Source organism: Physella acuta, unplaced genomic scaffold (genome assembly GCF_028476545.2).
Source record: "Physella acuta isolate Inbredline_101_S28 unplaced genomic scaffold, ASM2847654v3 ptg001009l, whole genome shotgun sequence".
Taxonomy (NCBI): Eukaryota; Metazoa; Mollusca; class Gastropoda; family Physidae; genus Physella; species Physella acuta.
This window is the reverse complement of record NW_026732526.1, coordinates 362,322-375,249: the sequence shown is the minus strand read 5'-3', so window position 1 is coordinate 375,249 and position 12,928 is coordinate 362,322. Positions and strand designations below refer to the sequence as shown.

Here is a 12,928-nt window from a genome sequence, read left to right as displayed (position 1 = left end):
ATTAAGTCAAGCGAAATAGGGGAAATAATAACTCTCTTAATATAAATATTTATGTCTACATATCTATCTATATACTACTAAAACTCAACTTTGTTTACATGTTTGAATATTTATTTGTTTGTTTGTTTGTCTGATTTGGTACTGTAAGGAAACTGCTCTATATGTGGGGCTGTAAAATAGTATGTAGGTAGAGAACAATTTTTGATTGCAGACCGACGGTTAATCACACATTTATTTAAAGACGTTAATTAATTTATTGATTTATTCATAGATAGATTAACCACATTAATTTTAAAGTTTTAGAACAATGGCTTAACTTTGACTGAATAGTGACGTTTGATAACTCATTTTTTTGTTTTTTTGTTTTTCTGATTTGTTATTGGGGAGAATCTGCATTATGTGTAGAGCTGTAAAATAGGATTTTGGGTTGTAAATATTGTTCTTTCTTAAACACACTGTTAATTACAAACTAATTTAAAGCTGTTAATTAATTTATTGATATATTCATTGGTAGTTTAACCACATTGATTATAAAAGTTTAGAACAATGACTTAAGTAATAGTAAAAAGATTTATTATCTATTTACAACAATGTTTTCAATTATTTTTTCTTAAGGCCTATATGTGAATGATAAGGTTGACTATCATGACCTCGCGGGGCACAGGGCAGGTGAAGTAGAGTTCACAGCAAATGAAGTGATAGTTTGGTCAGAGCCATGCTCGGCCGGAATCGTATTTTTTTAAAAATACAAACATGTCTGAGACTTGGCGGGGCACTGGGCAGGTGAAGTAGAGTTTAGTAATGTTTTTAAAATATAAAAAAACGTCTTTTTGAATGTGGGGTCTGGTTATTTTGGGATGAAAAGAGCTGGCAGACGTGATGTCATTTATGGATGACCCCCCGAAACCCACTGTTATCTAACTAGATAACGGGTAGTCTAGTTTAATTATAAATGTCAAAACAAATCAATAGCTACTTTTTAAAATCTCTTAACACTATACGTTTTTACAAACAAATACGTTGTCTACAGTCAGAATTAAATATATTGTCATCATAAATGCTAAAGTATTACAGCATAATGAAAGTTTTTGAAATCAGAGTTTATATAAAAGCACACTTTTCAATAGAATAGAAAAACATTCGGAATATTAGCCTACATATAACTATAATAAGTCGATGAGGAAATCTGTAGGCCTAATACATGTATGTATACTGATCCAAATATAGATTTAAATAAGTAGCAGCGGTATTATGACAATAATTTTTTTTTACAGAGGGGTCCATGGCGGGGTTGTAACCCCCGCCTACGCCACTGTTTACGGTAACACATTTGACAGTTTTTCAATTTTGTGGCGAGAGTCCAAACGGGAAGGGCTTGAAATATTATTTTTTTCTATAATAGAACTCAATTCTAATCCATGTTTATTAACCACGTGGAGCTCACTTCGTTTCCGGTTACGTAGTGTTGCGATTCCGAATTCAAAGGTCGATCCTGCCCGGATATATTACGGAAATATGATACTATATATATATATATATATATATATATATATATATATATATATATATATATATATATATATATATTTATATATATAGGCCTAATTAATAAATACAATCTATTTAATTTTAGTAGGTTTAAATCAACTTGTAAAACCAAAGTTAAAAAGCGGATATATTTAGGACTAACATACAGTAGATAGACTATAGATCTAATATATAGGCCTAATTATTCACTTTTTTTTAAATATGGAAAATGAGATTGAAGCAAATATTCATAATAACACTCTTGCTCTGTAAACAAACAAGGCTTTACTTTAAAAATTTGACTGAGGACTTGACTAACTTTTTTAGTTTGTTTTAAAATTAAACTCGGCCAACCTGGCAAAGTATCGTTGTGCGATACTTCCTAAAATAGTTTAATGTAATCGATCACTTACTTGACTCGATCCTTTCTACTCGACAATCCTTGTAGAGAGCGTGTCTTACGTTTCGTGTCTAGAAAAGACTTAAAAGTAAGTCCCCAAAATAGTCATTAGATAAGTAAATTAAATAATTAGAATTGAGCTTGGACTTTTCAACCTGACCTTTGTTAAATTAATGAATACCATTAAATTCTATCAAACCTGGCACGCGTGGTTTTAGAAATAGCTAAGCCGCTGCCGAGAAAATCGGACAAATCGGCTTTTCCCTAGATCTACCCCCTTGACGTTCAACACTTTTTTGTTAGCATGCTTTTATTATGTTAACATGTTATACATCATTCTGTCCGTAATTGAACAACCTTTTAAACTGTATTAGATTTCTGTATTATTTCAGATGTTGAAGAAATCTCCGATTAAATAGCATTTTTTTTCGGTAATCTATCGTTTTGGGTATGTAAAATCGCCCGCGTCTAGATCTAGTAATGTGAAAAACAGGTGACTTAAATTTTAATAATTATTTCACATTTTGAGGAGGATTTATGTTTTGAAAAATACAAAAATGTTTCCTTCTTTCATTTATGTACCTGTTTTTAAACAATTGAATTAAAACTTTTCAGTAATAAATTAGTTAGTCTCATAACGCGAGTTGAATTACCTCCCCTGACCCGCTTTTTTATGGCCACTTTCTAGTTCGTTTTTTTCGATCGCGTCTCGGCACTGTTGCTAAAAATAGCATTCGCGCAATACCATACGGGTAAATCTGTTTGGCGTCTGCTACACGTGATAGATCGTTGAATGGCCGACAAGCTGATATAAAAATTATTGCGACCGGATGCGATTTTCGTGGAAATTGAGCTAGATTTAGCAAAAGACAGCTATATTTGTGTAAAATATTATTTATACTTCTACTTACAGAGATATTTTGATACCTGCAGTTCAGCCGTCCATTTTTCTTTTAAAATGTATCTTTAGAATTTCTGTACCTTTTGGCAATCGGTCAGGAGCATTTGCGCACTAAACCCACCCCCCTACGGCAGATCCGATTTTTTCCCAGTGAACTCGTACTGACCTCCCACATAGCTAAGATAGTACATTGATACCGATGGGAAAGCCTCTAAATCTGTATTCCTACTAGAGATCTAGAAATAAATCTAGATCGTGGAGTTTTTATAATGACTTTTAAATTGAATGTCTCCAGTTTAAGATTTTTTTTTTCAAAACATAGCTACTTTTAGTACTATATTTAAGTATTTCAAACCCTTTTGGTAGTTTTTTCTTAAACTTAGACCTAGATCTAGTGATTAGATATATTTTGTACTTATAACTTGCAGGCCTATTAAAATAATAATAAAACAGTTTGCTTGATAACTTCATTAGGTCATTTCATAAACACAAATGTTATAAATATATAAAAATCACAAAACCATAGGTAATATCTGAATTCTGTAGCCTACCTTACATTTAGGCTAATACTGAATTAAAAAGAAATTACATTAAGGTTTGAAATTAATACAACTTGTAATTAAGAAAGAAAGCTTCAATTCTAAATACTACAAGATATAATAACAAACAATGAAACAAATTCAAAGCTTTTTTCAACCCATTTAGTCGAAAAGATTTTTATTTTTTCCGATATTGACCAAAATAAGTTTTTAAAGCTTAGGCCTAATGTTTTTACAAACATAACTCAATTTTATTAGGCCCCTGTAAACATTAATTAATATTCCTCTGTAGACAAAGCAATCTATTTGGCGGATGAAGTAGAGTTCATGTTTCTTGACCTCGGCATATGAAGTTATTGTCCGTGTGGTCAGCGCTATTCACAGCCGCCTTTACTTTTTACCTTTAATTTCCCCAATGTATATCAGGTACCCATCAGAAATGGGTGGACTCTAATTGAATTTTATTAAACAAACATTTTGATATAGGCCTAGATCTATAATCTGTAACATTCCAAACAACATATGTTCTGTAGAATTTACCTTTCTGCTTCCAAATGCGGTATTTTCCAATTGAAAATTCATCACAAAACATACAATAAATTATATAAATGGCATTTTATAAATTTATATAAACTATTTACTTTCACCTTGGTGTAAAAAAATGTAGGTATAAGCAAACTGATTTCAATAGTAAGAAAGAATCATGTCTTTTCTTGCTTACTAGCTTTAAAACAAGTGAATTTGACTTTTTACCTGCGTTTTTGGTCGCGTTTCTATATATTTTATTTGCGACACTAAAAAAATTATATTTAATCAACCAATTATGCTAAATTAATAAAATTGGTACTGTTGGATTGCATTTTTAAAGCTCTACAACTATATGCTATTCTTTTTATAATTTGAAGAAAATTGAATTTATATGAGACTAACTAAATAAATGAAGACTAGCGATGTTTCCAACAGATGCAACCATGCTCATTTACTACTATAGCAGCCATCTTGTTAAAGTTTTATTTTTATAGACTTATAGCGCGAGATTCGGGCGGAAGTCACTTTATTTTACAAATGGCTGCCGTTTATATAGCAAATATTGCTTGCAGACTGTTCAAAGTTAATTTCTGGCTTATATTAGGCCTAATATATTACTAATTTTTAGCCATTGATTTAGGTTTTTTTATTCATTTACCTATATTTGACACAAATATATCACAATATACTTCTATTAAAGTTTAAAGCCTTGACAATGAGGTAACTTTTTCGTACATTAATAGCCGCGGGCGATTTTACGTACCCAAAACGATACATTACCTTTTTTACCCTCCGCAGAGACTTGCCGATTTGGGGGGGGGGGGTAAGAGGCTTTTTCCCCTTTCTGAAAAGGGGTTGTTACTTTGAGTCTATAGACTCTTCGAGTTATCGTACTACAATGGTGAAACTTGGTAGAGGAATAGATTTAAGATGTACATGTATAACCCTATTAAAAAATGTGCATTTTTTAAACATAGGATTTTTAAATTTGTTTGTTTTTTGCGGAATGAACTGTTAGGCCTAAGTCTAGTATTTTAATTATAATTCAACGGTAGCGTGTGCACAAAATTTGTGGAAATTATTATTGTAGGCATAGGGTAAAGGAGGGCGTTAAGAGCCACACTTTTTAGCACCTGTACATTTTAAAAGATTTCTACTAATCTAAGAATTTTTTAGTATTGAAAATATGGCAAAATTATTCTAACATATCTTACACAATATAAAAATAATAACAAAGTGTATTAAATATACTTTAAATGGGTTTAATTGAACATTTATTCTCGGGCAGATGAGGCTCGTTAGCTGGGGACAGCCACTCTTCTAGGAGAGACAACTCCAAAATTAAACCAACTGCTGCCTTGTAGATTGTTCTTGGTTGGACAAAGGCTATGGAAGCAAATCCAGAAAGAAAAGCAGGCTGAAATCGGAGTCAATGGCCTCAATGGCGCATAACCAGTTGACACGTAACACTTAATTGTGTTGGAGGCGTGGTCGAGTCTGCAAAAAGATCATGGTTTGCAAAATTCGAACAGTCTCGAGTTCAAACCCACTGGCAGATAAATCTGGATCCCCTTCAACACTAATAGTTAAGAACGAAGAAGAAAAAGAACATTTATTGTCATACCCCCAAAATCAGCATTTGGGGTGATAGGAGCCGGGCAATGGGGCAATAAGTATTATCTCCTAGTTTAGACTAACTCCGCAATAAAAATAATTAATTTCTAACCCCAAAATAGTTAATGCTGTGTACACACACTTTAACTGATACTAGCTATCACTAGGCCCCAATGGGCCCAGTCTACAATTGATACAATTGCAGGTGTACATAGGGCCTAAGCCCTAAAGTCTAGTAGTTTACAGTAGGCACATTAGTATGCCTAGTGTGTAGCTGTCCAGAGTTAACATTCTTGTATGTAAAAAGGGGTGGTACTAACTGCCTTAATGCTTTCCCCTGATAAGCAATGTGTGCTATACATTACATAACATGACATGGAGGTGAGAAATGTTGAGGGGAGAGCAGTTGTACTGGTTTCCCCTTTGTTCTCCTTGCTGGACCCTGAGGGCCATAAATTACATAAGGAGATGCTATCTCTGGTTGGCTGAGACCTAAGAACTTAGTCCATGTTACCTACAAAGAGATGAAGTTTTATGGTGGGTTAGATACAGGTGGGGGCTGGGTATCATGGAGGTGACAAAATGTGAGGGGAGAGCAGTGGTACTGATTCCTCTTTGGTCTTCATCCTGCTAGACCATGAAGGTCATATATTACATAACATGCCATCCCAGATTGTCTGAGATCTGTAACTGTAATCCATGTTACCTACAAAGAGATGAAGTTTTATGGTGGGCCAGAAACTGGTGGGGGCTGGGTATCATGGGGGTAAGACAAATTGTAAGGGGGGAGCAGTGGTATTAATGTGTCTGTTTACTTCCCTGCTGGACCATGAGGGTCATAAATTACATAACATACCACCCCAGATTGGCTGAGACCTATGAGCATTTATTCCTGTTACCTACTAAGAGATTAGAAGTTTTATGGTTGGTTAGAAACAGGTGGGGGCTGAGTCGGCTGTATTGCCCCTTAGGGGTAATAAGTACATGTACCATTTTAAAAATTACCTTGCTAACATCAGATGGCTGAATTTTTACTTTTTAGCAGGTTAGAATTGTATTTCTATCATTTAGACACAAGTCTGTTTAACAATTAATACATTTTGTGTTAACTATTCCTATACCAGTGTCATATTCAGTGGTCTAATAAATGAGAAACTTGCACTTAGGGTTTCAAGAGCCACATAACAGTATCTATTATAACTTTTCTAAACAGGCAAGCTAGTGGACAAAATTAATGTATTCATGTAGATTTAGTTATTATCTAACAAATAAAACCATCATGGTAATGATCAGTCAAGTTTTACTCTGATAATGATAAAAACTTTATAGCATGGTAAAATGGGACAAATGTCGGCCATTTTGTTTTGGCACCAATAATCACTGTGCAAAAAAAATTCACCAAAATAAAACTATTCAAGCCATAGCTATAAAAATAGTGTTAAAATGTACAACAACCAATGCTCTAATACAGGAACAAAGAATGGGCTTGAAAAACTCATTTGGTTTATTACAAAGTGAAGTTTCCCAAGTTACATCTATTTGGAAAAAAGTTCACAAAATGGTTTTATGGAGATGAGAAATTTTAGGGAAAGAGCAGTGGGATTAAATTCTGTCTCATCCTCTCCCTATTGGACCAAGTGGGTCATAAATTACATAAAATGAATCCTCTGCTTCTCTGTTATCAAAGAACAGCAGTGGTTGTTACCTCAGAAGTAGATTAGCAGTGTTATTGGGGGTTTTGTGGGGGTGGGGTGTTGATTGGGGCTTAATACCACACGGCTCTTAACGCCCTCCTTTACCCTATTAGTAATTTTTTAGTATATTGATTTTTTTTGGCACTCTGGGCTGACAGTAGCTGCATTGAATTTAATTTCATGACCGCTGGTTAACCTCATCAATGCTGCATGGCCTATTCGACTATTCGTTTATGTAAATTAATTAGTGATGCTCGTTCAGTGGCCTTTTTCAGAGCTAGGCCTAATTACGGGGATTTTTAGACTTATTTGATCGGCTGTTAGCCTTTTTCATTGCTGCGTATTTTAAACAATGCTCGTTCAGCGGCTTTTTTTTTTTTTGCTAAATAATGTTTACTGGCATTTTAAGCGTTGATTTATTTGTTTTATAAAGCTAGACCGTAGATCTAGTTTAAAAGAATTTGCGCGAGCATAATTTTCGTGTTATAATTACAATTGGTATAAGTAGGGCCTAGGCTTATTAAAATAATTTTGCATTTATTTGGATTAGTATAAATCTTTTTAAAAAGTGTACAGGTGCTAAAATGTGCTGCTCTTAGTGCCCTTCTTTAGCCTGTAGTTCTTTCTATTTGGGTTTTTTTTTTTTTTTTTTTTAAATTTATTATAAATTGATTATACTTATTTTTTATTTTATAGGATTTTGTAGCATTTGTGCACAAAGTAAATCTTTGTTTTTGTGACTGAGACTGCAGTGTTTTACTGGAGGTTCTTGTCATTTGCATGACTACAGAATCCTGACATAAAATCCAGGGCCATAGTGCTGGCGTCAGCTTTTTGGGCTGACAATCAGTCTCCAGCTACTGGAACATGTCTTGTACTTATATAATTAAAAATTTTGTGGCTACTGTGGCTGCATAGTTTTGACCACTTTATATTTTAGTTCCGCAGAATGCGTTACGTAGCCGCTTACCTTCTTGTTACCCTTGGGGGTAAAACAACAGTATCAGCCACAGACATAGAAAAGATCTTGAGCAGTGTGGGTATTGAATCAGAATCTGATAAAGTCAATAAAATTATCAATGAGCTCAAAGGCAAAAATTTGGAAGAAGTGATTGCTGCAGGTATGTTTATTTTCTCTATTGTATGCATTGTTTTGTAGACTTCAATTTTAATATTAACTGTAGGTCACATCACAATTACAGCCTTTTTCTTAAAATTTTGAAGCCATCTTGTTGTAGTAAAGTATAGACTATGGGTGTGTTTTTATTTTAAAGCTAGAATTAAGCAGTAAAATATATTACAGCTTAGCAATGTTGCATACACATGATTCTTGATTCTTCTTTGCTGCTGTTTTTTATTTTATTGTTCCTTCTGTTGCTTGTCTGTATATCTTAAACTTTGAGGGGAGAAATTTTATTCTCATTTGATGTTTTTTTTTTACCATGAGGATAGCTATTCCATTTTCAGCTATAAATTCTTTAATTTTATAATTCCTTCTAGGCTCCAAAAAATTGGCTTCAGTTCCATCTGGTGGTGCTGTTGCAGCTGCTGCTCCAGTTGCTGCAGGTGCTGCTGCTCCGGCTGCTGCTGCTCCAGCTGCAGGTTTGTCTCTTACATTGTCTCATTTGCTGCAAATAATTTTTAAAAAGCTGCACTTCTCAATTGCCACTCCTGTTTTTTTTTTGTTATACTAATACTTTTGTATAAGAAAGTGATTCTCTAGATTTAGTCCATCAACAATATTGTATGGTGTTAGCAGTTATGCCTTCTTTCCCGCTTAATGCAGAATTGTTCAGCTTTTTTTTTTTTACAAAAATTGTGTCCTTTTCTGTCATCCCTTCAGTTTGTTCTGCTTTTCAACAACAAAAAATTATTAAAGAATTTTACAGGGATGTGCTTTTCTGATTTTTAGTGAGAATAAGATATATTTTTTTTCAGTTTCGGCTGAAATTTTCCTGTGCTAGTTTTATCAATTCCAGATTTTCCCGTTTTAAAAATTAAAATGAGAATTGACCATTGCGGAAACAGACCACATACACATTCTGCTTTTTCCTAGTTTTCTGCATGGCCTGCATTGCAGATACCCGTTGAACAATTTAAATATGCTCATTTCTTTGACTGGAAGTTTGCATTAGGTCTGCCAACGCTAGATTACGATTAAATGTAGGTCAATATTCTGATTGCAGCTGTTTTCTGAATTTTATAGAATTCTTTTACTTTCAGTTGAAATTTTCAGTTGAATTTTATCCCAAATTCGGGACACATCTATAGTGTCACTCGAGCTTTGTTTCTTTACCGTTATTCTCGCGTGTGTGTTAGTCTAGCTATAGCTTAACTAATCTGCCTGTCTTTGAAAGCTATCCGGATGTACAGATTCTCTCTGCTTATTAATTCTGCATTCTCAAATTAATGTTGCAGTAATCGCTAGAGGTGATTATGAGGGCTAGATTAATCCACCCCTCTTTGTAGCACCAGTGGCTCATGTTACCCTCGCTATAGTCCCAATTTCATGTTTGGTACTGCTTTTCTGGGGGAGAAACAAAAATGACATCACAGCCAATCTCAAATAGCTATGGTCCTGTAATGGAGTATGCAAGAGGCTTGCTGAGAGTTACTGATTTAAAAAATGAACTTATCTTGACCCCCACCAGTTTTTGTGGAAGAAAAGATACCCATTTTTAACAACAATCTACATTATTACCCATGCAGTCTTAAAAAGAATATACACTTACTTATTACAGAGCATTATTGGAAACCGAAGTACAACTACATGATTTAAGTTTTAGTTAACTTAAAGGGATAGGGGCCAGTAAAAACTTTTACTTGCAAGAAAACAATTATTTCTTAACAGCTTGAAAGTTAACCCATTGTGGGTTTTCCACCATTCATATATTTTTTAATCCTAATAAACGATGAATTCATAATGAAGAATTCACAAAGAAATAATTGTTTTCTAATCAGTATTAAGTTTTTTCACTGACGCCTACCCCCTTAATGTTCAACTGAAACTTCCCATTTGCACTTTTTTAAACATTAAATTACAATTAAATAGGTCTTCTTTGTTATTTTAAGGTAACAAACTTTATTTATTTAAAATGTAAGCAATATTAAACTTCAGTTCACTAATGGTGTTGTAGGATAAAATCAGTAAAACCAAGACAAGTTCTTGTCTGAATTTTTTTTTTTTTTTATTGGATTGGTCACATCCCTATTTCATAATATCATTTGTATTTATAGAGTTGGTGATGAGTTAAATTGTTAATGTTAATTGTACCACATGACATTTTAGTTTTAATCCCTATCCCCAGTGGGAGTTAACTTACATTTGATCCCATTCTTTTACAGAGAAAAAGGAAGAAAAGAAGAAAGCTGAGAGTGAGGAATCAGATGATGACATGGGTTTTGGACTGTTTGACTAACTTTGCTAATTGTACTTGTAATAAAATAACTGTATCCAGCTTTTGAGTTACTTATACATTGAGTCTATTACATTTGGGGCTTAAAAGGTTTTAAATTTTTTTTGTTATGTTCCTGATTTATTGTAGTACTTGTACTGTTTGAAAGTAACAAAGGTTTGTTTATGGGCCTGGTTTTGTGTTCCATATCAGCTGAATTATTTAAATTAGCACACTGATGGTAATGTAAAAACATTGGTTATTATTTCAATGTAGATTTCTAAACAGGTGTTAAATTTGGCAAGATCTAAACAGACTTATTCTAGTACACTGCATCATAGGAATTAGGCTTAAATCATTCATTGCTTGAATTTTGTTGTGGATAGGGGAGTCAAAAGTAATGATGAAATCATTTACTTTGCATGAAATGTGACAGCAAGAAAGTGGACGTCCACATGGTGATTTTAAAGTCCTTGCAAACACGTGACCTAAATCAAGTGATACCTGCGTCCGCCGCCACGGTGGTGTACACCGGCGCTGGACGCGTTCACTGTATGTAAAGAATCGCACCCGCGGAAAAGGAAAAATACGTTAAAAAACTTGAACTCTTAGGAATTGATACTGTTATGGACAGTTTCGTGGATAATATAATTATGTGGCCGAAATTTCTAAATAATAATACTGTTAGTAATGCCGTTTGCAGTAATATTATAGGTTATCTAGATCTGGTTAATGTAGATTCTCTGTTAAGTACAAGATTTAGTAGCAATAGATCTAGTACAACCTCACTACTGTAGCAAACGTGAGACCACTTAACTCCTACAAAACCCACACTACAACGGCTAATATAATTCATGGGTAATAACCACTGCTGTTCTTAGATCTCGGCCAATCTGGGTAGCATGTTATACAATTTAAGACCTTTGTAATCCAGCAGGGAAGTGATAGACACATTAATACTAGGTAGTCCAAACTGAAATTAACTATTGATTGCAGACTTCTGGAGTATGTCATGAAAGAACTTTTAATTGTAAGCTCTATGCCACAAATTTTATAAAAATATCTCAATAAATAAAAAAGTTATGCGATTTTTAAAAAGTGCCATTTTTGAGAACCCATATTTTTTAAACTAAATAACATAGAAGTGTGGAAATTGGTAAAGTTGCTGCAAAGTTTGTAATATATATGCCCAATTTTTTTCAGTCATCTAAAATGAGTCTAAGGTAAAAAAATAATTGAAAATGACAAAAATGCGTTTTGGTCACTTTTATTTTCATTAAAAAAAAAATTCAATTTTTTTTTTGTTGCTTTGGAATAACTCTAAAATTATTGTTAGTAACAACGACGTGGAAAAATGTGTTAATTATTTTCTAAAAATCACATGAGTTAAAATATTATTTTAAAAAATACCACAGTTATCTAGTGCAGGAGAAACAGAATCAAAATTTAGTAGAGTAAATGTAATGTAGTTTAATAAAGACGTGATGCAGCAATTGATGCCACATGCTTTGGTTTCTTTTCAAACCTGATAACTGCTTTGGGGGAACATCTTTGTACGTCTTGTTTCCCTCAACCTTGATCTTGTAAGAGTAAGTAATATGTTTTGGGAATTGGAGGGGGGAGTGGGGTCTTGGCCTTCTTCCCTTCCCTTGTAAGGAAAGTTCTGGATAGGCCACCGTAAATGTCTCCAGCTATGGAACGAACAATTGATTTAGTGATTAATAAAATATAATTAAATTTACTACTAGCCTATTGTGTAGGCCTACTATTTGTCCTATGACTATAACTGGAAACATATGAAAAAGCCTGAAAACACCTTTTTGTTAAAAGTAATTTATATTTTTTATATATATTTTTATTATTTTTAAGAGTAATTCTAATTCTACTGAATGAAATTTGAAATAATCGTTGCTTGTCCCACAATGGTTGAGATATCCAATGATGAAGATGCCATACTGTGGTTCTCAACATCCTATAGGACAACTTAACTGTCCTTCATTGTTACTATTATATGCATATAAAATAAATAAATAATGAGAAATACTACTAGTACTACTTAGACTTACAACTAATATAACATTTAAGTCACAACATGTAGAATCTTAATAAATTGAACCACCATCTAAAAATTGATCTGGTATATTTTATTACGGAGACTGGCGCAGACCATTTCACATTATTTAGCAGGGGAATCAGAATCATAGTGCACAACAGAAAATAAAAAAATTAATCACATTAGTCCTTAAAATTTAGTGTCTTTTGTTTTAAATAAATCAATAAAAATGTGTGGTTATTTTAATTATACATTTCTTTTGTGTTTCATTAATATT

At 33.3% G+C, this 12,928-nt stretch overlaps 1 protein-coding gene across 1 annotated transcript; it reads left to right on the top strand.

Moving 5' to 3' along the window:
- The first annotated feature begins 1,922 nt into the window (after positions 1-1,922).
- Positions 1,923-10,661, top strand: LOC131954528 (uncharacterized). The gene is made up of 4 exons (XM_059318280.1): positions 1,923-2,015; positions 8,144-8,324; positions 8,704-8,805; positions 10,549-10,661. The coding sequence occupies exons 2-4, from the start codon at positions 8,153-8,155 to the stop codon at positions 10,620-10,622; spliced, it is 348 nt and encodes a 115-aa protein (XP_059174263.1). The 5' UTR covers positions 1,923-2,015; positions 8,144-8,152; the 3' UTR covers positions 10,623-10,661.
- The last annotated feature ends 2,267 nt before the right edge of the window (positions 10,662-12,928 follow it).

What these genes read in the sequence shown, in the direction of transcription:
- LOC131954528 (XM_059318280.1), top strand. Translation starts at nt 8,153, where the DNA reads ATGCGTTACGTAGCCGCTTACCTTCTTGTTACCCTTGGGGGTAAAACA. An exon ending in GGAAGAAGTGATTGCTGCAG is followed by an intron (nt 8,325 to 8,703) that starts GTATGTTTATTT and finishes AATTCCTTCTAG; the next exon opens with GCTCCAAAAAATTGGCTTCA. An exon ending in TGCTGCTGCTCCAGCTGCAG is followed by an intron (nt 8,806 to 10,548) that starts GTTTGTCTCTTA and finishes ATTCTTTTACAG; the next exon opens with AGAAAAAGGAAGAAAAGAAG.